Raw genomic sequence first — 26,899 nt, 5'->3', positions numbered from 1 at the left:
TCCTCGAAGATAGCCAGGAACTCTGTCCTGGAGCCTCAAGTCTCCCCCTGAGTCTCAGCATGTACTGTAGGACATTCTGAGTTCTTGGAGTTTGTCCTTCCCACATCTCCCAGACTAGGTCAAGGATTCCCCGAGGCCGTCTCCCATATAGGAGCTTGAATGAGGATTGTGGGACTTCCCAAATGGCAAACAGGAGGGGTGGGGGAGCAGCTAATCCCAGTGGTGGAGGGCATCTGGGATAAACCTTTTCAGCATCTGCTTCAGGGTTCTGTTGATGTGTTCAACCAGGCCATCTGTTTCCGGGTGATAAATGGAGGTACAGAGGCTCTTTATTCTCAAAAGCTCACAGACCTGTTTCATCAAGTGGAATGTGAAATTGGTGCTTTGGTCAGTCAGAATCTCCTTGGGAACTCCTACTTGAGCAAAGACTTTCAAAAGTTCCGTGGCAATAGTCTTTGCATTTATCAGGGTTCCCTCCCCACTCTGAACTCTGGGGTACAGATGTGGGGACCCGCATGAAAGACCCCCTAAGCTTATATTCTACCAGTTTACGTTAAAAACTTCTCCAAGGCACAAATTCCTTTCCTTGTCCTTGGATGGTATTGCTGCCACCACCAAGTGATTTAAACAAAAATTCAGGGACGTATCACTTGGAATCCCTATTCCCCCAAAATATCCCCCCAAGCCCCTTCACCCCCTTTTCTGGGGAAGCTTGAGAATAATATACCAACTAATTGCCTTTAATGTAAGTATAGACCAGACCTTTTATCTTTAGGACACTAAAATCAATCAGGTTCTTAAAAGAAGAACTTTATTATAAAGAAAAAAGTAAAAGAATCACACCTGCAAAATAAGGATGGAAGGTAACTTTACAAGGTAATAAAAAGATTTAAAACGCAGAGGACTCCCCTCTGGACTCAGCTTCACAGTTACAAAAACAGGAATAAAACTACCTCTTAGCATAGGGAAAATTCACAAGCTAAAACAAAAAATAATCTAACGCATTTCCTTGCCTTACTTACAATGTTTGTAACCTTAGATGGATTATTTCAGATATGTTTTCAGGAGATGTTGTATCTGCCTGGTCTCTCTCTCAGTCCGGAGAGGGAACAAACAAAGAGAGCACAAACAAAACCTCCCGTACATCTGACCAGATCTGAAAGTATCTTCTTTCCTTATTGGTCCTTTTGGTCAGTTGCCAACCAGATTATTTGAGCTTCTTAACCCCTTACAGGTAAAGATTCAGTACAACTGCCCAGGAGAGATTTTATGCTACCCTTATCTGTATGTTTATGACAGCATTGGTGTTACAGAGTGGGATTTCCTCCAGATAATGAGTCGCATAATCAACTATCACCAATAGGTGTTTGTATCCATTGGCACTCTTTTCCAGGGGGTCGACAAGGTCTATCCCAGTTCGTTCGAAGGGGACACTGATGACAGGGAGAGGGATGAGGAGGGCTTTCATCCACCTTTTGGCCTGACTTGCTAGCATTCCAGGCAGGAGTCACAGAAGTTTAACTTCTTGATGTACGCCAGGCCAGGAGAAGCGGTCTAAGATCGTGCCAGAGTTTTCTCCTGTCCAAGGTGGCCTGCGGAGGGGATGGCATGGGCCAATCGCATGACTTCTCGCCAGTGTGGCCGAGGGACAAGGAGTTGTGAATGGATTTCCTCTGTCCAGTGGTCCTTTTTCCAGCCGATATAATCGTTCCTTTTGGAGCTCAAAGTGGGGGTACTGTGCATCCCGGTGGGGATCTACGACCTCACCATTAATCACTGGGAGTTGTTCACAAACATGGGTCAAAGTCTCACCCTCCCTCTGGTCCTTCACAAAATCCGTCTCTCGGGTCAGTAACTCCCTTTCCAGGAGTGGAGTTGGTAACGTCTCCTGATTGGGTGGATCTTCCGGCAGCACTCCCTCTTGGTGGGAAACCCCCTCCTCGGGGTCCTGCTCCTCATCTACTCCCGCCAGGGTCACGGACTGGGGTTCCCTGCCTGCCCTGGTTCCTTCAGATGCTTCATCCGGGCTCCCGGGAACAGGTCTACATCCCCTCAATGGGTCTGAAAAGTGTTCCCAGTACTGACCCAAGATAACAGGGTAGGCTAGGGTTGGGGCTAGCCCTGTTACGAGGGGCCTCGTGTTGTCCCCTGTGATGACCTCTACCCGGGCAATGGGATAGGGTTTAATATCCCTGTGAATGCACTGCAGGAAGATGGTCTCTCTGGGGGCTTCAGGGTTGGGGACCAGGTTGTCCCAGACCAGGGTTTGCCCACACCCAAAGTCTACTAAACCTATTACCTCAGTTCCATTTATTTGTACAGGAACTGTTAATTTTGCTGGGGTGCACTTCCAGGCACGGCTTTCTACCATCCATACTTGCCCATAGCTGCACTCCATATAGGGGCATTCCTGATAATGGTGGACCGGATGCCCACAGGAGAAACAGGCTCCCATGGTTAGCCCCGAGACTGCTGGTTGGGACCCAGGCCTCGGGAAATGTCTTCCCCCAGGTGCTTGGCCCCCTCGTTCTTCCTTGCTTCTGGGCAGAGCAATTGCTTGAGGACCCCAGATTTTATGTTCGGGCTGGGATTGGAGGGCCTGGGGCTTCTCTTGGGCTCCTAGCCCTGGGCTAAAGGGCTGGCTGGACCGCTGATAAGTGGGGGCCTTGTGCAGCACCCTGTCTAGTTTCTGTCTCCCCTGGCTGGCTTCCCCCTTCTGTCAAGGGGCCCCTCTGGTGTCAAGCCATGGCTCAGAAGTGGGGGTTAGAGCCGTCTCAGCTGCCAGATAGTTTTCCATCAATCTCACAGCATTGGTAAGTGACTCTTTTTGATGTCTGCGTACCCAGTCCCTACCCCCTTTCGGGAGGATTTGGGCAAACTGCTCCACCAGGATGATTTCAGCCACCTCTACTCTGGTCTGCCCTCCGGGCTTTAGCCATCTCCAACATAGGTCTCGCAGTTTCTGGTTGACAATCCGGGGTCAGGCCCCTGGAGGGTCCCTTTCCTCCCAGAACCTCTGGAAGAAGGTCTCCTAAGTAATGTCGAGGTAGTCCAAGATGGCCGCTCTGACCTGAGGTCAGTCTTGGGCGCTCTCTGCATCCAGTCCCCGGTATATGGCCTGCACTGGTCCCGTTAAGTAAGGTGCCAGCAGGATGGCCCACTGGTCAGGGGATCATTGGGCAGCCATAGCCACCTGCTCAAATGTTGTCAGAAAAGCCTTGGGGTCATCCTCAGGGCCCATCTTTGTGAGCTTCACAGGTACTAGCGGGGCTCATGGGCTTGGGCCCAGGCCCCCTGATGGGGAAGCTCCGGGGGACCCCTGGGACTGCATCAATGCCAGAACTTGTTGAACTAACCTTTGCTGTTGTTCCTGTTGTTGGGCCCCTAAGTCCCAAACCAGTTGCTGCTGCTGAGCGGCCATTTGCTGCAGGAGTTGCTGCTGCTGTGCCACCTGCTGCTGCTGGTTCTCGGTCGTCCATTTCAACAATTGTTCCAACTCCATCATTGCTGGCTGACGAGGCCATGTTGTTCTAAACCAGGCTGTTTGGCCACCTAGGTCAGTCAATCTCCCCTTCTCTCAGGGGTGGGATTGAATGCCAGCGTTCTCCACTAGTTGTAATGGTCTCCTCTCAGGGTCTGGTTGGGAATTGTGGCCTAGTGGTCACGGCCACAACTCCGGACTGCCAAGGGGGTTGTGGGGAGGGGAGTGTAATGATGCTGTCTTTGGTGGGACATAACTGAGAGTATCAATTCAGGTCAAATTGCTTAGAGCAGGTTAGTTACAGCCCAAAGACGGAGTTCGTTTACTATTAAGGCACACCAAACCAGCCAAACAGAGAGGACTTTGGTTTTACCCCACTGGCTAACCATAAGTCACACAAGCAATTCCCTTAAACACTCCAGTTTCCCAGTATCACCACCAGCAGCCACTTCTTATGGGTTATGAAAACCAATACCCCAGTAAGAGAAAAAAAGGTTCTCCCAATCCCAAAGGACCAAGCCCCAGACCCAGGTCAATATACAAATCAGATCTTACCTACATATCACGCTGTTACCAGTCCTTTAGAATCTAAAATCTAAAGGTTTATTCATAAAAAGAAAGAAATATAGATGAGAGCGAAAATTGGTTAAATGGAATCAAATACATACAGTAATGGCAAAGTTCTTGGTTCAGGCTTGCAGCAGTGATAGAATAAACTGCAGGTTCAAATCAAGTCTCTGGAGTACATCCACAGCTTGGATGGGTCATTCAGTCCTTTGTTCAGAGCTTCAGTGTAGCAAAGTCCCTCCAGAGGTAAGAAGCAGGATTGAAGACAAAATGGAGGGGTTTCCAGGGCCTTTTATATTCTTTCTCTTGTGGGCGGAAACCCCTTTATTCTCCTATGCAAAATCACAGCAACAAGATGGAGTTTGTAGCCACCTGAGCAAGTCACATGTCCATGCATGACTCAGTTTGCTCACTTGCTACCTTGAACGTCCCAGGAAGACTTCTCATTTGTGGATTGGAGTCTCCCAAGGTCCATTGTCAGTTAAGTGTTTCTTGATTGGGCACTTAATCTGCAAATTCCTTTCTCAAGAAGCTAACCAAATGCTTCACTAATGCTACTTAGAATCAAACACATTGAGATACAATTACATAGCCAATATTCATAATTTCAGCTACAAAAATTATACATGCATACAGATAGCATAATCATAACCAGAAAATCCTAACCTTTTTATAGACACCTCTCACGATAACCTTTGTACAATATTTGCTGCAAATATATAACAGTCATTGCAACAATGATCTATATGGTCACAGTTTATGTCAATAATGTCACAGGGAGCCTGGGCCCTCCCACTCCACCGGGCTCCAACCCAGGGCCCTTTTAGCTACCAGTAACCTGGGAACCAAGACTACTTAAGGTTGTCCTCCCTGGGCTCTTCCTCTCATCTCTCCCTCTGGGGTCACCTCAGTTGAAGGCCTTCACCTGATGGGAAAATCCAAAACCCAAGGAAGCCAGAGGAGATCGCCACTGTCCAGGGCCACAGGATACTTCCCTCTCAGCTTGTCTCTGTGGAGGGTCCTCCCTTTCCTCCTGGAGGGCCCCTTTGGGCAGCTGCATCAAAGCCTTTAGGTTTCGCTCTGCTCTGCTCTGCTCTGCTCTGCTCTGCTCTGCTCTGCTCTGCTCTGCTCTGCTCTGCTGGATCCGTGTGCTCCAGGTCTGCTTACCTTCAGCGCTGCTCACCAATTGAGCTAATTCGCTGCCTTTTAATTCCTCTAGCAGATGGAGCATTTGCTGCAGGTGTGGTGGGGTGGGGCTGGCTGAGCCCAAAATGAGCCCTTAAGCCCTTGTTGCTCAGTGTGGGGTTTGTACACCCCATCACAGAGCCCTATCATAAGAAGGGCAAGGACTACAAGCTCTGCCAGGGCCACTAGTCGGGCTCAGCCTCGCAGTCGGGTTTGTCCCATTTCCCTCGAGGGAACAAGTGGGCATTTTGAGGATGTGCCCGAGGGTAACATCCCAGTCTGCAAACTGGATCCTCCCCCTCTTTGTTTTGCCAACCAGCTTTCTTTTTTCCTTCCTGCTTAGGCCGCAATAACTACGGACCAGTGGGTCCTCAGCAATGTGGCAGTGGGGTACACCCTGCATTTATTTCTACCCTTCCTTCCCAGCCCCCTTCCCCATCCCTCTTGAGGAACCCTTCTCACAAGAAGCTGCTCGAACAGGAGGTACAGGCCCTTCTACAAGTTGGGGCTGTGGAGGAAGTCCCTGCTCATCGAAGGGGAAAAGGTTCTATTCCCGGTGTTTTCTCATTCCAAAGGTCAAAGGCGGTATCCTCCCCATTCTGGACCTGTGGGACCTCAACAAATATCTCAGGAAGTTGAAGGTTCACACGGTCTCCCTGGCCTCCATTATCCCTTCCCTGGATCTGGGAGACTGGTATGCCACCCTCGATTTGAAGGATGCCTATTTTCATATATCAATATTCCAAGGGCACAGACATTTTCTGTGTTTCCAGGTGGGGACTACTCACTACCAGTTTGTGGTACTCTCCTTTGGCCTTGCAGCAGCACCAAGGGTGTTCACCAAATGCATGTCAGTGGTGGCTGCTTACCCTAGATGTCGGAGTATCCAGGTCTATGCGTACCTCAACAACTGGCTTGTCAAGGGCCACTCCAGGTCCCAAGTCCTTTGCAGTGTCAAAGTGCTGCAGGACTCGTGCCGAGCTCTGGGCCTGTTGATAAATGAGCAAAGTCAGCATTAGTCTTGGTCCAGAGACAGAGTTCATCAGCGTGGTGCTAGACTCTACCAAAGACAAGGTGTTTCTACTGTAGGACAGGTTCAACTCAGTGTCAGTGCTAATTGCCGACCTCTTCGTGCACCTGATCTCCACAGCCAGAGTCTGTCTCAGGCTTCTAGGCCATGTGGCAGTGTGCACCTATGTGGTCTGCAAGGCTCAAAATGTGGCCTCTCCTGCTGTGGCTGGCAATGGCCTACTCTCCGTCCAGAAATCACCTGGACAAGGTTGTCGCGATCCCGTGCGGCGTACTCACCTCCCTAAAGTGGTGGTCCAACCCAGGGAGGGTGATGGCAGAGGTGCCGTTTGCGAATCCTCAGCCCATGATCTTGCTGATATCGGATGCCCCAGACCTTGGATGGGGGGCACATCTTGGGACAATGTGGGAACTTGGTCCCGGAGGAGTGTGCGCTGCACATAAATGTCAAAGAGCTCAGTGCCATCTGCCTAACTTGCGGGGTCTTCCTCCTCCAGTTGCTGGGTCAAGTGGTGCGAGTCCTGACAGACAACATGGCTTCCATGTTCTATGTGAACAGGCAAGGGGGAGAGTGCTCATCGGCTCTTTGTCAGGAAGCCATCCGTCTGTGGGATTTCTATATCCAGCAAGGAATCCACATGGAGGCAGCACATCTCCCTGGTGTTCACAGCACACTGGTTGACCGCCTCAGCAGGTCTTTTTGCTCTCACCACAAGTGGGAGCTCCATCCCGAGGTCACCAGGATGCTCTTCCGCAGGTGGGGAACTCCCTGAGTGGACCTGTTCGCCACTAAACAGAACAGAAAATGTCGGCGTTTCTGCTCCCTGCAGGGTTTAGGCGAGGGCACCCTTTCAGACACGTTTCTCCTGTCATGGGCGAGGGATCTGCTGTATGCTTTCCCGCCAATCTCTTTTATCAGCAGAGCCTTGTCAGACATCAAGAGGGACAAGGCTTGTGTCATCACAGTCACCCCAGCGTGGCTTCGCCAACACTCGCTCATGGCCTAGCCGTGGCCACCCTGTGGCCACTGCCCGAACACGCGGATTTCCTATCCCAGGACCATGGTTGGCTCCTGCACCCGAACCTTGCCCCACTTCACCTCACAGCTTGGCTCCTGCGTGGCTAAACCCAGAGGAGTGGAGCTGCTCCAGTCAGGTGTGGCAAATTCTCTTGGAAAGTAGGAAGCCCTCACCTAGAGCTACGTACCTGGCTAAGTTGAAGCGGTTTTCCTGCTGGGCGGCGGAGCATAGAATCATAGAATATCAGGGTTGGAAGGGACCTCAGGAGGTCATCTAGTCCAACCCCCTGCTCAAAGCAGGACCAATTCCCAACTAAATCATCCCAGCCAGGGCTTTGTCAAGCCTGACCTTAAAAACTTCTAAGGAAGGAGATTCCACCACCTCCCTAGGTAACGCATTCCCTTGTTTCACCACCCTCCTAGTGAAAAAGTTTTTCCTAATATCCAACCTAAACCTCCCCCACTGCAACTTGAGACCATTACTCCTTGTTCTGTCATCAGCTACCACTGAGAACAGTCTAGATCCATCCTCTTTGGAACCCCCTTTCAGGTAGTTGAAAGCAGCTATCAAATCCCCCCTCATTCTTCTCTTCTGCAGACTAAACAATCCCAGTTCCCTCAGCCTCTCCTCATAAGTCATGTGTTCCAGTCCCCTATTAATTTTTGTTGCCCTCCGCTGGACTCTTTCCAATTTTTCCACATCCTTCTTGTAGTGTGGGGCCCAAAACTGGACACAGGACTCCAGATGAGGCCTCACCAATGTCGAATAGAGGGGAACGATCACGTCCCTTGATCTGCTGGCAATGCCCCTGCATATACATCCCAAAATGCCATTGGCCTTCTTGGCAACAAGGGCACACTGTTTACTCAGTATCTGCCCAACCCAGTCGTCTCTCCAATCCATCCTGGGTTATCTGCTTCAGTTGAAGAATCAGGGATTCGCTTTTTCCTCCATCAAGGTCCACTTGGCAGCCATATCGGCGTTCCACCCACATGTTCAAAATCAGTTCGTGTTTTCACATGACATGACATGGCAGTCAGGTTCCTGAAAGGCCTGGAAAGGCTCTTCCCGCTGATCAGGGACCCAGTTCCCCAATGGGATCTCAACCTGGTCTTCTTGAGGCTCACCAGCCTGCCCTTTGAGCCTTTGGCCTCATGCTTCCTCTCTCATCTCTCATAGAAGGTGGCTTTCCTGGTGGCCATTACCTCACTGAGGAGGGTCTCCGAACTGAGGGCTGTCACGTTGGAGCCGCCGTATACTGTTTTTTACAAAGACAAGGTCCAACTGCAGCCCCATCTGGCTTTTCTGCCCAAGGCAGTGTCCTCCTTCCATGTCAACCAGGACATCTTCCTCCTGGTGTTCTGTCCTAAACCACACTCCTCCAGTGAGAAGAGGCAGCTACATGCTTTGGATGTTCGGCGTGCACTGGCTTTCTATTTGTAACGCACCAGACCTTTCTGCAGATTGGCTCAGCTCTTCATAGCAACAGCAGAAAGAATAAAGGGCCTTCCTGTGTCCTCTCAGAGGATCTCAAAATGGATCACCTCTTGCATCCATACCTGCTATGAGCTGACTCAGGCCCAGCCACTGTCGATTTGTGAAAGGCCACTCGACCAGAGCGTAAGTGTCCTCGGTGACCTTCCTAGCCCATGTCCCTATCCAGGACATTTGCAGGGCTGCGACATGGTCTTTGGGGCACACGTTTAACATGCATTACGCCATCACCCAACAGGCCAGAGACAACGCTGGGTTCGGCAGGCCTGTGTTGCAGTCTACATGTCCATGAATTCCTACCTGCCTCCAGTGGTACTGCTTGGGAGTCAACTAGAATGGAATGGACATGAGCAAGCACTAGAAGAAGAAAAGACAGTTACCTTTTTTCGTAACTGGTGTTCTTTGAGATGTGTTGCTTATGTCCATTCCATGACCCTCCCTATTTCCCTACTGCTGGAGTTTACGGCAAGAAGGAACTGAGGGTGTGGGGAAGCCGGCGGTGCCCCTTATACAGCGACATATGCACGCCACTTCAGAGGGTGCCAGAGCCGGTCTGCTACGGATACCACTCAGGAAAAAGCTTCCAGCACCGGTACATGTGTCAAGCACACACACCTAGAATGGAATGGACATGAGCAACACATCTCGAAGAACACCAGTTACGAAAAGAGCTAACTGTCTTTTTCTTCTTACTGCCTTTGATGGCTGTTGGAACTCCCTCCTTTGCCGTGGCAAAACTCTTATAGTGGTTCTTATACAGTTTAGTTAGTTCGAATAGTTTTTAGTGAGTTTTAGTGTGATACAATTAAGACATCTCTCCGTGACAGAGAGGTGCCTCCCGTCTTGGTTTCTGGGGTTTAAGCCTTGTTCTTCCTGTGACAAACCTGTGCCCACCGGCGACCCTCACTTGAGCTGTCTCAAGTGTTTAGAAGAGGCTCACAGGAAGGATCGCTGCCAGATCTGTCGGGAGTTTTAACTGTGCACCCAAAAAGACCGGACAGTGAGACTAAAGAAACTCCTCATGGAGGTAGCACTGAGACCCGCCTTGGAGTCAAGATCTGACTTGGTGCCAAGTACATCGTCATTGGTCTGCAGTGCGCCTCCCACTGGTAGAGGCTCTCAGCACTGTTCCTCCTCACCAGTGCCCAAGAAGAAACATCATAGGCACCATGAAAAGAGCCGCTGTCTGGCACCAGGAGGAGATAGGTGAAGAGAGCAGGATAGAGCAAGACCCATGCTAGGCCACTCTCCCTCTCTGGCACCGTGGCAGACAGTACCACTGACAGCTATGCTGGCACTGCAGACCCCATAAAGGGAAGCGCAACCTCCTATCTGGCAACATACTGACCATTTTGCAGTACCGTCTACCCCAGAAGCATACGCATCAGCTGGAGACTGGCTCTTCTGATACTGGGATCACCTAGTGGACAAGACACTGCCAACGCTGGTTGGCGGAACAGAGGCCTCCACCAGCTCCAGGCCAGTGCCAATACCACTCTCCAGGGTCCTCTGATTGCTTCACCCAGAACATAGCCACGGCACCATTCCCTGGTGCTGGGAGGGTCAGTGCTGCCTTGGTCACTCGATCTTCGTCCTCCTCCTTGGGGTCAGACTCAGTGTCCTGCTTTTTGCACCACTGAGACAGGCAAGATTGCATATGCCACTCCCTGCAACCTTCGCTGACCTTGGGAGTTCCAGGCGTGATGATGCCCCAGAACACTTGGCCCATGCAGTGGCCCTTCTGCAGCCCATGGGGGTTTCCCCCGGTCAAGACACCAGCTCATGGTGTTCCTACTCAGTGACCTCGGAGAGTAGGACGCCACCAATACTGCACCGAGAAACCCTGGATCTGAACACTGGTGCCAGTGAGGGGGCTGGCCACGCTCCGGAGCCCGACACCGAACAGGGTGCGCAACCTGGTGTGCAACCAGGTACCGAAGCCGGTATCAGTCAGCGGGAGCAGGTTCCCTGAAGAGAGGATGCATTGGAAGCCTTGACAACTTTGCACACCTCTTCCTCCTCTTTGCCAGATGAGGAGCTGATGACAAAGGGGCACACCAGGATTTATTAAAGTGGGTGGTGTGCAACCTGAAGTCATCAAGTAGCCAACCCATGGCTTCTTGAACATCTTGGTGGCAACAGCTCCTGCAAAGGTTGCTCTCCTCCCGCATGAGGCAATTATGGAGCCTGTTAAGGCTTTTTCACAGAACCCAGCCTCCCTCCCGCCCACAGCCAAAAGAACGGAGTGGAAGTACTTTGTACATGCTAAAGGCTGTGAATTTTTATTTTCACACCCTCCCCCTGGATCACTCATGGTGGTGGCTGCCAATGAGAAGGACCGCCAATGCCAGGTGGGGTCAATACCAAAAGCAAAAGAACTTAAAAAGCTGGGCCTGCTTGGGAGGAAAGCCTACTCAGCAGGCAGGCTTCAACTTTGCATAGCGAACGAGCAAGCATTGCTGGGTTGCTATGATTTTAACATGTGGGCAGCAATGAACAGATTTAAAGATAGGCCTCCCCAGAATAGCCAGCAGGCGTTCTTGACCCTCATGTAGGAGGTGGCCAGAGCCTCTCTGCAGGCAGCCCTGGATGGTGCAGATTCTGTGGCCAGATCAATGGCCACAGCCATCACCATGTGCAGAAGCTACTGGTTGCAGGCATCAGGGTTCCTGCAGGAAGTTCAACAGGCATTATGGGACCTGCCATTTGAGGGACCTGTGATGGGTTGGGTCACAGTAATTCCCTCAAGACAGTCATTAGATGTCCTGGGATACCACTGAGAGCAAACCCCCCTGCCAGAGAAGGCTTCCCTCCACTCCCGACTTGCTGAGTTGGACAGAACAAGGGTCACGCCCCCCTGCAGTTCACAGAATTTAGATTCACTTAGCCCAGGGGCTGCTCAGTTAACAGGGACTTTCCCAGCACCCAGTATTCAGTCATTCTGGGAGCCTAAACCCCAAATGAATCCGTTTTACTCTGTATAAAGCTTTTACAGGATAAACTCAAATTGTCCACCCTCTATAACACTGATAGAGAGATATGCACAGCTGTTTGTTCCCACAGGTATTAATTACTTACTCTGGGTTAATTAATAAGCAAAAAGTATAAAAAGTTGGATTTAAGTGGTTTCAAGTAATAACAGACAGAACTAAGTAAGTTACCAAGCAAAATCAAACAAAACATACAAGTCTAAGCTTAATACATTAGGAAACTGAATACAGGTAAATCTCACCCTTAGAGATGTCCCAATAAGCTTCTGTCAAAGACTAGACTCCTTCCTAGTCTGGGCCCAATCCTTTTCAGACCAACGTTGTTGCTTATGAGCTGGGTCCAGCAATCACTCACACCCCCGTAGTTACAGACCTTTGTTCCAGTTTCTTTCAGGCATCTCTTTGGGGTGGAGAGGCTATCTATTGAGCCAGCTGAAGACAAAATGGAGGGGCTTCCAGGGCCTTTTATATTCTCTCTCTTGTGGGTGGAAACCCCTTTGTTCTTCTGTGTAAAATCACAGCAACAAGATGGAGTTTGTAGCCACCTAGGCAAGTCACATGTCCATGAATGATTCAGCTTTTTGCAGGCCGATGCCATTTTTTACATGTTAGTTTGAACATTCCCAGGAAAGCTCAGATGTGGATTGGCATCTCCCAAACTCCATTGCCAATTAAGTGTTTCTTGATTGGGCACTTACTCAGAAAAGACCCTGTCATAAATATAAAGGGAAGGGTAACCACCTTTCTGTATACAGTGCTATAAAATCCCTCCTGGCCAGAGGCAAAGTCCTTTTACCTGTAAAGGGTTAAGAAGCTCGGGTAACCTGGCTGGCACCTGACCCAAAATGACCAGTCAGGGGGACAAGATACGTTCAAATCTGGAGGGAGGGGGAAAGGCTTTTGTCCGTCTGAGTGATACCTTTGCCGGGAACAGATCAAGGATGCAAGCCCTCCAACTCCTGTAAAGTTAGTAAGTAATCTGGCTAGAAAATGGGTTAGGTTTTCTTTGTTTTGGCTTGTGAAATTTGCTGTGCTGGAGGAAATGTGTATTCCTGTTTTTGTGTCTTTTTGTAACTTAAGGTTTTGCCTAGAGGGATTCTCTATATTTTGAATCTGACTGCCTGTAAGATTATCTTCCATTCTGATCTTACAGAGTTGTTCTCTTATCTTTTTTTGTTCTTCTAATAAAGTTCTGTTTTTTAAGAATCTGATTGGGTTTTTTGGGTGTTAAAAATCCAAGGCTGGTCTGTGCTCATCTTGTTTATTCTCAAGCCTCCCCAGGAAAGGGGGTGTAAGGACTTGGGGGGATATTTGGGGGAAATAGGAACTCCAAGTGGACCTCTCTCTTTTCTTTGTCTAAATCACTTGGTGGTGGCAGCATACTGTTCAAAGACAAGGCAAAGTTTGTGCCTTGGGAATGTTTTTAACCTAATCTGGTAAAAATAAGCTTAGGGGGTCTTTCATGCGGGTCCCCACATCTGTACCCTAGAGTTCAGAGTGGGGAAGGAACCCTGACAGACCTTTTTCAAGAAGCTGACCAAATACTTCACTGATGCTAGTTAGAATCAAACACATTGGATACAAGTACATAGCCAATATTCATAACTTCAAATACAAAAATGATACACACATACAGGCAGCATAATCATAACCAGCAAATTACAACCTTTCCATAGACACCTTACTTGACCTCCCTTGTACAAGATTTGGTGCAACTATAGGACCTTGGTTGCAACAATGATCTATACGGTCACAGTTCATGTCAATAACAGCACAGGACCCTTGATCTTATCAGAGCAAACAGATGCCAGGCTATATGGCCTAAAAGACTCGAAGGTGACATTAAAGTCCCTGGGGCTGCATACTCTGGCACAGCCCAAAAGATTGTATAGGTCAAAACAATATCGGCATTATTATCCTCAGCCACCCTGGCATGACCAGAGGAGGAGAAGAAACAATGGGGTTTGGATGTAGTAGGTCACCTCCACCCTCCTCCACGGGGCCTTCCCAGTTGGCTCTGAAGCACTTTTTTTGATGAGATGCTCAAGGGTGACCTATCAATCCCTTTAATCAAGGATCCAGTCACCCTATCTTTTCCATCCACATTTCCCATTTCTTCAAAGCCTGGGAACAGGTTACTTCAGACCGCTGGGTCTTAAACACAGTGGAATTCGGATATTCCCTCCAGTTTACTTCTACCCCACCTTTCTACCCTTCTCCTGAGCTTCAGTTAGAGCAAGAAGTTCAATCCCTTCTCCAGATGGGAGCTGTGGAAGATGTTCTACTATCGCTAAGAGGGAAAGGGTTCTGTTCCCGCTATTTCCTGATCCCCAAAGCCAAGTAAGCTCTCAGACCAATCCTCGACTTGGATGGCTCAACTCCTATCTCAAAAAGTTTAAGTTCCTCTTGATCTCCTTGGCTTCCATCGTCCTATCACTGGATCAAGGGGATTGGTATGCTGCCCTCGACTTCAAGAACGCATATTTTCATATACTGATTTTTTTCCAAGGCCACAGAAGGTTTCTGAGGTTTGTGGTGAACCAAGGGCATTACCAGTTTGCAGCCCTGCCATTCGATCTGTCAGCCACCTGGTAAGACTTCACCAAGTGTATGACAGTGGTAGCAGCGTTTCTGAGGAGAAGAGGAGTCCACATGTTCCTGTACCTTGATGACTAGCTCATCAAGGGCTAGTCTCAAGTGCAGGTGAAGTCCGACATCGTCCTCATATAATGGACCTTCCGGGCATTAGGTCTTCTAATAAATGTGCAGAAGTCAACCCTGACGTGTGTTCAAAGAATAGAATTCATCGGAGCTGTTCTCGATTTGATGTTGGCAAAGGCCAATCTTCCAGAGGACCTCTTTCAGGCTATTTCGATGATAATAAGCTCCCTACAGTCACAACCAATCACAACTGTCAGACTTTGCTTGAGCCTACTTGGCCGTATGGCTTCGTGCACTTACCTAGTTCGATATGCGAGGCTGAAACTCAGACCTCTCCAAGCCTGGCTGGCCACAGTGTACTCCCCTTCCAGACATCACCTTAACAGGGCTCTCATGGCACCTTCTCAAATCCTCAACTCCTTGACATGGTGGTTGGACTGCTGGACGGTCTGCATGGGGGTTCCCTTCGCAAGACCCCAAACCATCTGCACATCTGGTCTCTGGTGCCTCTGCATGGGGCTGGGGAGCCCACTTGGGACATCTCAGGACTTGAGGTCTGTGGTCCAGGCAGGAGCTTTCGCTCCATATCAATATCGGGGAACTCAGGGCAGTCCAACTGGCTTGCCAGGCTTTCTTGCCCCACATCATGAACAGGACAGTTTCAGTTCTCACGGACAATACATCTGCCATGTATTACTTCAACAGGCAGGGCAGGGCCCATTCTTCTTCCCTATGTCGTCTATGGGAGTTCTGCGTCACTCACTTGGTCGAGCTCAAAGCATCCTATCTACAAGGGCTACAGAACCAACTTACAGATCACCTAAGCAGGTCCTTCTCCGCTCACCAGGAGTGCTCCCTCTGCCTAGATATAGCAATGGACATCTTCCGTAGGTGGCGTTTTCCCCACACAGATCTGTTTGCCACCTGCACCAATAGGAAGTGTCAGCAATTCTGTCCCTGAGGGGTCACAGCCCTGGCTCCATCATGGATGCCTTCCTACTAATGTGGTAATCTCATCTGTTCTGTGCCTTTCCACCCACCACACTGATTTACAACATGCTGACAAAGATCAAGCAGGACCAAGCTCTAGTCATTCTGATAGCTCCAGTGTGGCCCAGGCAGCACTGGTACACCACTCTTGTTCAGCTTTGCTTGGAAGCTCTGGTTGGGCGCCCGCTGCACCCAAATCTTATTTCTCAGGACCATGGGCGATTGCTCCACCCAAACGTCAGCTCGCTGCATCTGAAAGCATGCAATCTTCGTGGCTAAATCTTGACAAGGAGGCTCGTTCGTTAGAAGGTCCGTAAAATTATTCTGGGCAGCAGAAAACCTACCACAAGTGTGACTTATTCGGTGAAGTGGAAGCATTTCTCCCTTGGTCTTCCTGACGCAGAGTTCCACCAATGCAGTTTTTGTTGCAGCTCATTCTGGGCTACCTCCTGTTTCTGAAAGAGTAGGGCCTGGCCTTTTCTTTAATCAAGGTCCACCTGGCAACCATCTCAGCATTCCATCCAAAGGTCGACAATAAGTCTGTTTTCTCCCATGAGATGGTAATTCATTTCCTCAGAGGCCTAGAGAGGGTGTTCCTTCAGGTGAGAGAACCAATCTGCCATGGGACCTGAATCTTGTCCTCTTGAAGCTGCACGTCTCTTGGAAGGTAGCTTTTCTGGTGGCGATCACTTCGTCCACGAGGTTGTCAGAGATCCAAGCCCTCACGGCGGAACCCCCATATACAATCTTCCGCACCTGAGATACCTTCTGAGAGTGGTGTCCCAAATCCACTGTAAGCAGCAAATTTTTCTGCCAGTCTTTTACCCTAAGCTGCATGCAAATAGGGAAGAACAACGCCTGCATTCCTTGGACATTAGGCTCTGGCGTTTTATATTCAGAGGACCAAACTGTTCCGTAGTTCACCGCAGCGCTTCCTAGCAATAGCTGAAAGAATGAAGGATCTCCCCATCTTCGCTCAAAGAATTTCTTCTTGGATTACATCATTTATTTGAGTGTGTTGTGACCTTGCAGGTGTTCCCCCTCCTCTGAACCTAATCGCTCATTCCACGAGGTCCCAAGCCCCTTCTGGGGCCTTTCTACCTCAGGTCCCAATTCAAGATATCTGTAGAGCAGCAACCTGGTCCTCGGTACACACATTCGCAGCACACTATGCCAACACTCAACAGGCCAGAGATGATGCACACCTCGGCTGAGCAGCACTACAGTCGGCTCGTCCTTGAACTCTGAGCTTGCTTGTGAATCACCTAAATTGGAATGGACATGTGCAAGTACTCCAAGAAGAAAAACAGTTACTAACCTTTCTGTAACTGTTCTTTGAGATGTGTTGCACATGTCTATTCCAAGACCTGCCCACTGGCCTTGCTCTCAGAGTGGTTGGTAAGAATAAACTGAAGGGTGCAGGCTTGGCAAGGCCCCTTATACTGGCACTATGAGTGTGTGGCACCAGAAGGTGCCAGAACTGACCCGGCAGATACCATTAGGAGAAAAAATTTCTGGCAGCTGTGCTCTGGACACACACCTAAATTGGAATGGGCATGTGCAACACATCTCAAAGAACAATAGTTACAGAAAGGTTAGTAACTATTTTTTGTTTGTTTTTTTTAAACCTCCACTTAGTATCTCTGGCTCCAAGTCACATTAGAGACCTGGCCTGGTATATGCTAGGAGATTTATGTTTTGCTGACAACCTTAGCAGCAGGTTCAGCATTAGATCAGCTGCACACAGTTTACTGACCCCCATTGTCAGTTATGGGTAATTTTTCTAGTGTAGACCAGGCCTCTATGTTAGACAAGTTAGACAAGTTCTATGAAAAATTACAGCTCCACTGGGCGGCCAGCACATCCCTCAGCCCGCGCCGCTTCCCGCAGCCCCCATTGGCCTGGAGCGGCGAACCGCGGCCAGTGGGAGCCGCGATCGGCCGAACCTGCGGACGTGGCAGGTAAACAAACCGGTCCGGCACACCAGGGGCTTTCCCTGAACAAGCGGCGGACCGGCTACGAGAACCATTGTTCTAGAGGATGAACAATTTATGAGTTTACCCTGTATAAGCTTTATACAGGGTAAAACGGATTTATGAGGGTTGGGACCCCATTGGGAGTTGGGCATCCGAGTGTTAAAGACAGGAACACTTCTGTAAGCTGCTTTCAGTTAAGCCTACAGCTGTTAGGGGATGAGGTTCAGACCTGGGTCTGGGTTTGTAGCAGGCTAGTGGGTCTGGCTCAAACCAGGCAGGGCACTGAAGTCCTAAGCTGATAGGGCAGGAAAGCAGGAGCCGAAGTAGTCTTGGCACATCAGTTGGCAGTTCCCAAGAGGGTTTATGTGATCCAACCCATCACAATTGTATGGCTTGTTCTACATTTATTTTAGTAGCTCTCCAGGTAAAAGGCCAAAGTAAGTATGAATTCCATAGCATATCTTTGTTATGGACTTCCAGTTGGTGACAGATTGCAGTGCTGCATGCTGAAGTATAGGATCCTTGGTGCCTGCATTATATACTTGTTCAGCCTCATGCTGGTTGGGCTGGTGGAGAGGTTAGTTGTGCCAGATAAGTGATGTGCTCGTGCTTTATGGAGAAAGGAGGAGAAATGGGATGGCAACTTGCTGAATGAGCCTTTCCCTTGCCTGATTCACAGAGTAGTTTTGGCACTGGCTTGGAGGAAATCACCCACTCACCCCCCTGCCTGGAAGATGAGCACTGGAGGAGGGTGTAGGAATTCAAGAGGAATAAATAATGGTCCCTGGAATTAAGTGGAAGGGGATCAACTGTCTCCCCCGCTGCATTAAGTGAGCCTGAGTTTAGATGAAAGTGTGGTTTAGTCACCATCGAAAAGGATCCTTTAAAGTCCTTAGTTATGTTACCAGTTGAGAGACATTACACACCATCTTTCACTTTTCTGCTTTTTCCCATTCATTAGTATGTTTGGCTAGTAACCCAGTACTCCTAAAGAAAAAACACCAGGAGTGAATATTATACATCTTTCCCAGGGGATTCAATAAATGTCAATTTTTCGTGTTGTGAAATAAAATACATAAGAGGACATGTGATATGAAGGTGTTGGGCAAGCTATAAATACTTTAGTAATGTGTCAAACCTGGAACTCTTTGCATTGCTATTATGAGGTTGAACCTAATACAATGAATGTTTGTATTTATTATGAAAATTTATTGTATCTTGACTGCACTCTTAGGAAATTTTAAACATTTATATTATATATGTGATGATCGTTTTGGGGCTAACCCATGGTATGTTTCATCCCTTATTTATGTTAATGAATTGAATAAGCAGCCCGGGACATGTTCCACCTGTCTTTACACGTTTGTCCTCCGTTTTATTTTGCAGGAGTGTTACTGAGCATCCAGCACTGCAAGATCGCATCCCTGTTAGCCACTTCTGGGACCATAGTGAACCAAGACTTTTTGTATGTGAAGCAGTCCTTGAACCAAACCTGCAGTTTCCAGACAAGAAGCAGCAGCAGACAGAGAGCTCAGAAAGCACAGTATGTTTTTTCTCTTGCTCTGTTCTGATTTTTTTTAATCCCAGTAATAAACTATTGGTTCTGGCCTTCACTAAATTGTCTGTGTAGATACTGTGATCCAGTGCACAGAAGGTAGCAGCCAAACAAACTTTTAAGAGTCTAGTACTTGTGACTTCTATTGGTCATAATACATTTTCTTGTTAGCAGTGGGTTTCATGCTGAAAATATTAGAATTTGTGGTAAGAAAATAGGAAAATCTCATGAGCAGGAGGCCAGTTCAAAATGTTTTTCCTGAAGCTAACTTGAGCACTCATATTGTGGTTTTTGTAAGTTCAAATCAATAATCATAGAATATCAGGGTTGGGAGGGACCTCAGGAGATCATTTAATCCAATCCCCTGCTCAAAGCAGGGCCAATCCCCAATTTTTGGCCCAGATCCCTAAATGGCCCCCTCAAGGATTGAACTCACAACCCAGGGTTTAGCAGGCTAATGCTCAAACCACTGAGCTATCCCTCTCTGAACCTGGGGTGTTTTAGTTTTGTTTATTCCCACAGAAACTCAAAGATATTGATTTTCATCATGAGATCCCTGGGGCTTTTCTGGAGGGTTTGCAGAAGGCTCTACTGCTGCTCTTCATTGCTCATCTCTGGCGGTTTTTTCCCCATAAGTATATATGGCTGAGTAAAAATATGAAAAACACTGCAAGTTACAAAGTAAGAGAGGAAGGGAAATAACTCTATGAAGGAACTCAAATCTCAGTGTCGCAGGTAGAGGTGGGTCTGAACCAATATCTGAAATTTGGGGATATTCAAAATCCAAGCTTGGATCTGGATTAGAATTGTGCAAGTGAGGTCTGTTTATCAGTGGATCAAATCCAGAATCCCAGATGTGAAACACCATTCCATTTTGAAATATGGGTCCAAATTTTGTGTCTTGGGCCCATCTCTAGTAACAAGATATGTATAGTTAGAATGATAAAGACCCTTCAATTAAAGTTGAACTGCAAAGTACCAAAAGAAAAAAAAAGTCTTTCCTCTATACTGCCTTTTTGAGACAGCCTTTATACCTCTTTATTGCACTTCCCAGAAATGACTCTTTTCTGTTTGTTTTTTACATTTTTTTTAAAGTGGTGAATTAACACTGAATGTTGCCCAGATTTAATTTTACCAGAGAGCCTGTCAAATATATCAAAGGCTCTTCCTTTCTAATGTGCTTACAGCACTCCTGACCTCACTACCCTGACAATGCTTCCTCCTCATCAGCTGTCTGGTGGGGATCCCTACAGTTGTTCCTTGGATCTAAACTGTATTGGTCCATGTTGTCCCTTCCAGACCAGGGTCCAGATCCATGCATAATCCTGCCATAATCTTCTCCAAATTAGACATATCAAGACCTTGCATTTCTCTTTGCTGCATAATCTTGGCAAAATCTTTGGAGAATCTGAGTAGTGGGGAAATGATAGGTGAAGTTTAGGTTGCAATCTTGTGTGGCATCACATTCTGGTCCTCCGGAGACCTTGTCAAGGTTCTCCAGCACAGAGAAGGAAATTAAGACTTGATATTTCTAATATGAAGAAGAAGCAGAACAAAATGTTTAGCTTTTAAATAATTTTGAGTCTTTAAACATAAAGAAGCAGAAAAGGGTCAAATAATTTTCAGTCTGAGATCCTCTATTCAGCAAAGCACTTAAACTTGCACTTAATATTAAACATGTGAGTGGTTCCACTGACTTCAGTTGGGACTAGATGCTTCAAGTTAAGTGTGTGCTTAAGTGCTTTGCTGAATTATCAGATAACTCTGATATTGGTGTGGTAACCCAAAACAGTCTGTGAGCTCCTGCTACTGCTGAGCAGCAATAGTAAACTAACAAATATTGTTCTTCAAACCTACAGGGAGGGTTACTGACTTCCAGGGATATTGCTATGCAGACAGAAGGTTAAATAGTAGGCATCTATGTTGTTTTGGATGCGGAATAACAACTAAAGCCTTAGGCCTTGTCTACGCTGAAAATCTTGTGTACACTTGAAAAAACACCTTGTGACAAGGTCAGGCCAGATGGCTACAGGAGAGTGATAGAAGGCAGTATTAGCCCCAGGTGAAGCAGGTCCCTTTTCCCTGGGTAAGGTAACAGGGGCAGTTCCAGAACAATCAGGAACTTGCTGGAACCAATTAAGGCAGACAGGCTAATTAGGATACCTAGAGCCAATTAAGAAGCCGCTAGAATCAATTAAGACAGGCAGGCTAATCAGGGCACCTGGTTTAAAAAGGACCTCACTTCAGTCAGTGAGGGGTGCGCAAGGAGCTGAGAGTGAGGGTGTGCTGCTGGAGGACTGAAGAGTACAAATGCTATCTGGCATCAGGAAGAAGGGCCTGTGGTGAGGATACAGAGAGGGCCTGTGGGAGGAGGCCTTGGGGAAGTAGCCCAGGGAGTTGTGGCTGTCACACAGGTTTACACAAAACACTATATACAGCTGTGATCCACAGGGCGCTGGGCTGGAACTTGGAGCAGAGGGTGGGCCTGGGTTCCCCCCCATCCCCCTCAACTCCCCATTGGATACCGGAGGAGTTGACCTGGACTGTGGGTCCTGCAGGGGTAAAAGTAAGTTAAAGGACTTACTGGTACGCTGGAGTCCTGAGCAGGGGGCGTGGCCTCAACCGGAAGGGGCAGGGCTTTAAATCCCCTGGGCCCTTTAATCTTGATTTAAAGGTCCTGGGGCTCCAGCTGCAGTATTGGCTGCTGGGAGCCCCTGGTCCCTTAAATCACCCCCGAGCTACCAGCTGCAGAGGCAGCTGGGAGCCCTGGGGTTTGGGGGCAATTTAAAGGCCCTGGGCACCAGCTGCCACTACTGCAGTGGAGACTGGGGCCCTTTAAATCACTGAGGAGCCCTGGGGACTCCTGACTGCCACTGCTACCCTGGGGCTCTGGCAGAGCTTTAAGGGGCCTGGAGCTCCGCTGTGGTAGTGGCTGCCGGAGCCCCGAGCCCTTTAAATCCCCGCCTGAGCCCTGGGGTAGCGGCAGCCGGGCTCCATCTGGGATTTAAAGGGCACCGGGGCTCCGGCTGCTGCTACTGCCCTAGCCCTTTAAATCCCCTCCGGAGCCCTGCTGCCACTACCCTAGGGCTTCGGCAGCAGGGCTCAGGCAGGGATTTAAAGGGCTCTGAGCTCCGGCAACTACTACCGCCCCAGACCTTTAAATCCCCGCCAGAGCCCTGCTGCCGGAGCCCTGGGGTAGTGGTGGCGGGGATTTAAAGGGGCGGTAATGGCGGCTGGAGCTCCAGGGCCCTTTAAATCCCCTCCAGAGCCCTGCCGCCGCTACCCCAGGGCTTTAAATTGCTGTCAGGGAGAGCTGGTCCCGGTATGGCCGGCTTACTTTCACCTCTGGGGTCCTGTTACCCAATTTCGGACTAAACAATTTCGGGTAACAGGTCCCACCAAAGGGGAAGGTCCCTGGCCTGTTCCCCGACCCACTAGGTGGACCAGCAGAGACTACGGGGTTTGTTTTCCTTCCTTTTCCCCATGCTGGCCAGTGATAAGGTTAGCTGAGTGAACGGCAGGTTCGAGCCACTTGCAAAAGTGGCCAAACTGAGGGCTGCCATGAATCTCTGAGGTGAGCAAATCCACCAGTAAGCGCAGGGCCCACCAAGGCAGAGGAGGAACTTTGTCACAACCCCCCTGAGCAATGCAAGTTTCAACGCTGTTAAGTGGCAGTGTAGATAGTGCTGGTCGCTATTCCCCTCATGGAGGTGGTTTTATTACAGCGCTGGGAGAGCTCTCTCCCAGCACTGGAGCCATGACTGCACAGCCATGTTAAAGTGGCAGCGCTTTAATGTCAGCTGTGTAGATATACCCTGTATATATCGTCTGTAGTGAAACACTTTGTTTGAGATCTTAAAATGGATCTAGGAATAATGCTGGATTAAAAATAATTTAAAAGCAGTTGTGAGTGTTTCTTTGAGCCTGTGTTGGGTCTTTAAAACAGAGACTTCCGGAGCAGGAGTGTGCTACCAGGGGCTTCCCTCTTCAGGGATGGGGAGGCTGGCTCCTGAAAGGCAGAGGTGACTGGCCCTATGCAAACATATTTTAAAGTGTAGAATGACTTGTTGGCCATTTACTGTAGGGAGGAAGCCTGTAGCTCTGCCCTCACCAGCAGGTGTTTGTGTGGTGTTTTTGTTCAAGTGAAGACTCTGCCAAGTGAAAATGGAAAATGAAAACAAAACTAAAATAGGATATTGTACCATTAAAACAAAACAATACTTTATTTCCCCTTCCAGCCGGATGTTTTGATTATATCATTCTTCAGTACTGAAGAGCATGGTCTTTTGCTTCAGGACAGCTTCCCATTGCCTTCAACCTACCAGGCTCTTCTGGGCATCGAGGTTCCACATTATTACTTTGCAAAAAAGGTGAGAGATCACAAAGAGGACATCCTTTGCTACTTCTGCCCCAACCACATGCTAACACCTTTCTTTGCACTTGAGGCCAGATGCAGCCAAATGGAGCTTGGAGTAAGCAGGTGCAGCACCAATGAAAGTTGTGACAAAGGATATGTCTACACTGCAATACAAAAACTTGTGACCTGAAATCTCAGAGCTCAGGTCAGATGACTCAGGCTCACAGGGCTCAGGCTGCAAGACTAAAAATTTACATTGTAGACATTCAGGCTCAGGCTGGAGACCCTCTGAGACTCTCCCCCTTTGCAGGTTCTTGAAGCCTGCAGCCTGAGCCTTGTGAGCCCGAGTCAGCTGGCCTGGGCCAGCCATGGCCAGGCCTTGGGTCTTTTATCACAGTATAGATATACCCAAAGATAGTAATAAAATGAATGTAATGTAAGTTACACTAATTTGGCATTCCATGGATGTGCAAAAGGTGAGTGATATACAAGCAAAGGAGATGGAGCAGTTATCAGGAAAAGCAACTAATAAGAGAATGTAAAATAATCCCGTTTCTACTTTAATTTATGCCAGCACCATCCCTGATACTCTTGGGTGTAAAATTTAACCCTGGCATAAGTGGGTGCAGTTCCTTTTGACTTTAACAGGAGCTGCAGCCTACTTACATAGGGACTAAATTCAGTCCCTACTAAATACCAAATGGGTATAAGTTACAGTCATCTTCCACTACACTGAATGCCTAATTGGTGCAAATTACACTCAGCCACCTGTAACTTTTGGGAAGTTTGGATGTGGATCCAAACTTTGTGGTTAGCTCCTAATCTCTTAAGAAAAGGGACTAAATAAGAAACCTACATCTGGATTGTCTCAAACTGTGGGGAATTCAGAGCCGGATCTGAACTTTTCAACCCAAACCTGTTTCTAATAAATAGACTACAATAACCTTTCCATGAAGAGCTGGCTTTTATCTGGATTACATCTAATTATGTTTTGCCTGTCCATAAATTGCAAGACGAAAAAAAGAGCTGCTACATTCCACTTCCACTTTATGCATGTTATCCTTCATGCTCCATGTTTATATTTTACTTTGATTTTTACCTTTCTCTCCTTTTGTATTGTTTTTTGCTGCCATTAGTTGTTGTTTCGGAGAGGATGTGTCTATAAGCCTGTTGTAAGTATCTATAACTGCCCCCTTCCACAGTCTTCATTCATCTGCCTCTTTTCCCTCTCCATTTCCATTTTTTTTCCAATCAGTACATTTCTTTTAAAGGCTGAATTACTAATTATTTATTTACTGACACGGTAAACATATCATAGTTTTGTGACTATTTTAAACATGGTAAAGTCCACTTGACACAACAGACCTGTCTTAGATCTGGTGTGCATTACAGAGTTAGGTCGACGTAAGGCATCTTACATCAACAAATTATGTCAAGGTCCAGACTACAGTTTTGCTCCCACCTATGTAAGAGCCCTGCTACATCGACATAATAACACCACCTCCATGAAAGGCGTAGGGCTTATGTCGGTGTAGTTAGGGCAACTGTGTTTGTGTAGACACTCCTGGTTACTTGCTTACTCCATGCTGGAGCCATAAAATTGACAAGAAAGCCCGTCTCACAGCTTGGGCTGTCACTCCAGGGAAGGTGGCGGGGCTCCAGCTGGAGTGCAGCTTCCCCTGGGCTCTTGGCTCGCTGCTCCCAGAAGGGCTGCCTGCCCAGGCTCCCTACTCTGAGCTGGGCTGCCCCCCACCCCCAGGGTCCCAGCTCCTCGCGCCCAGCCAGGCTGTGCCCGCCACGCTTACAACCAGGCTGCCCCTCCCCCCGGTGTCCCCGCTCTGAGCCAGGCTCCGCCCGCCTGGCTCCCTGCTGGGAGGGCTTTCCCCCGGGGTCCCTGCTGGGAGGGCTGTCCCAACGTGGCTCCCTGTTCTGAGCGAGACTGGGCCCACCCGACTCCCCACTCCCTGCAGGGATCCTAGGTACTACCCACACTGCAGGGTCCCTGTTCCCTGCAGGGAGCCCAGCTGAGCCGAAGCTTCTGGCTCCCCGCCGAGAGCCCAGGGGCGGGTGGGGGGTCAACCAAGCAGAGTTGAGAGCCCGGGCTCTCAGCCCCCCACACTGCCCCTCTTAAGTCTGTAGAAGTGCTTCTGGTGAGGATGCACACCACCAACAGAAGGAGAGTAGTGTAGACATGAACCACCACAGTAACTTTTGCGGTGACTGTAAGTCGACCTAACAACGTCTTTCCCTTTCCCTCTCCCTCAACCAGGAATTCCCCAAATTGTATCTAACACTCATTTGCACAGTGGTTTGCATTACTTAGTCTGGCTAATACTTCAGGTATTTTATTCATTAATATGTGGCTTTAAATGTGCTCTGGCACAGTTTTTAGATTAGCTCCCTTGAATGTTAACATATGGCTTTTCCCTACACTTCTCTGGCAGTGAAGATGGCTTGAAGAGACTGCCTAAATTAGTTAGAATGAGGACAATTCAGCATCCATGGTGGCTCAGACCAGTGATGAGCTGCCAAAATCTTAACAACGGGTTCCCTTCTCACCCCACGAGGGGGTCGTTGCCCATCCCCATCCCCCGGGACTCCTGCCCCACCCAACCCCCCAGCATTCCTTGATGCCTGCCCCCCCAGGACCCCTGCCCCATTCACCCCTGTCCCCTGACTGCCCCCAAAACCGGGCAGGAGGGTCTCGTAGGCCATCATAGTGGGTGCCCACCCCACCCCTAAGAGTCAGAGGTACCTGCTGGGGGGCGAGGTGGGGAGTCCCGGAGGTGCTTACCTGGGGCAGCTCCCAGGAAGCATCCAGCAGGTCCCTCTGGCTCCTAGGGGTGGGGGAGCGTAGCTAGGGTGGGAGCGGCGGCTCTCCCACTGGTCACATCAAAAGTGGCGCCTTAGGTGCCGACTCCCTGGGTGCTCTGGGACTGGAGCACCCTCGGGGAAAATTGGTGGGTGCAGAGCACCCACTGGCAGCTCTGCGCCCAGCCCCAGATCACCTCCGCCTCCTCCCCTAAAAGTACCACCCCGCTCTGCTTCTCCGTGCCCCCGCCGCGCCCCGGCTTCCCACGAATCAGCTGTTCGTCAGGAAGCCAGGGCAGGCTGAGAAGCAGGCAGCGGCTTCCCGCTCAGGCCCAGGGAGGCAGAGGTGAGCTGGGGCGGGGAGTGGTTCCCCTGCACGACACCCCCCCCAGTTACCTTCTGCTGCGCGGGTGGCCCTCCTCGTGCCCCCCCGCCCCAGCTCACCTGCGCGTCCCTGGGCCTGAGCAGGAAGCCGCGGCCTGCTTCTCAGCCTGCCCCAGCTTCCCGTGCGAATCAGCTGTTCGGCGGGAAGCCGGGGGAGGGGGGCGGAGGAGAGGGCAGAGAAGCAGGCGGCGGCTTCCCGCCTCCACCAGGTTACCTGCTGCAGCGCGGGCAACTCTCCTTGCGCCCCCCGCCCCAGCTCACCTGTGCATCCCTGGACCTGAGCAGGAAGCCGGCGGCCTGCTTCTCAGCCTGCCCCCAGCTTCCCGCATGAACAGCTGATTCGCGGGAAGCCTGGGGGGGGCAGAGAAGCAGAGCGGGGCAGTGCATTCAGGGGAGGAGG

The 26,899-nt window shown here is 49.4% G+C and overlaps 2 protein-coding genes across 13 annotated transcripts in view; one reads left to right on the top strand and one right to left on the bottom strand.

The window, feature by feature from the left end:
* IFT140 (intraflagellar transport 140) overlaps positions 1-26,899 on the top strand; it is a 248,909-nt gene that overhangs the window by 138,231 nt on the left and 83,779 nt on the right. For all 11 annotated transcript variants that reach the window (XM_043523716.1, XM_043523717.1, XM_043523714.1 and 8 more), the window contains 2 exons: positions 18,779-18,935; positions 23,186-23,317. In XM_043523716.1, coding sequence (XP_043379651.1) covers positions 18,779-18,935; positions 23,186-23,317 — 289 coding nt within the window. The remainder of the gene's footprint in view (positions 1-18,778; positions 18,936-23,185; positions 23,318-26,899) is intronic.
* The window catches only part of TMEM204 (transmembrane protein 204), a 112,847-nt gene that overhangs the window by 36,773 nt on the left and 49,175 nt on the right, over positions 1-26,899 (bottom strand). The window contains exon 4 of one of the 2 annotated variants that reach the window (XM_043523736.1): positions 6,103-6,222. In XM_043523736.1, coding sequence (XP_043379671.1) covers positions 6,126-6,222 — 97 coding nt within the window. In that variant the 3' untranslated portion in view covers positions 6,103-6,125. Of the gene's footprint in view, positions 1-592; positions 6,223-26,899 lie in introns of those variants that run through there. The other variant, XM_027834813.3, reaches the window with a different exon arrangement.

Source organism: Chelonia mydas, chromosome 10 (genome assembly GCF_015237465.2).
Source record: "Chelonia mydas isolate rCheMyd1 chromosome 10, rCheMyd1.pri.v2, whole genome shotgun sequence".
Lineage (NCBI taxonomy): Eukaryota > Metazoa > Chordata > Testudines > Cheloniidae > Chelonia > Chelonia mydas.
The sequence above is the reverse complement of the archived record's forward strand: the minus strand, read 5'-3'. Positions and strand labels throughout refer to the sequence as shown.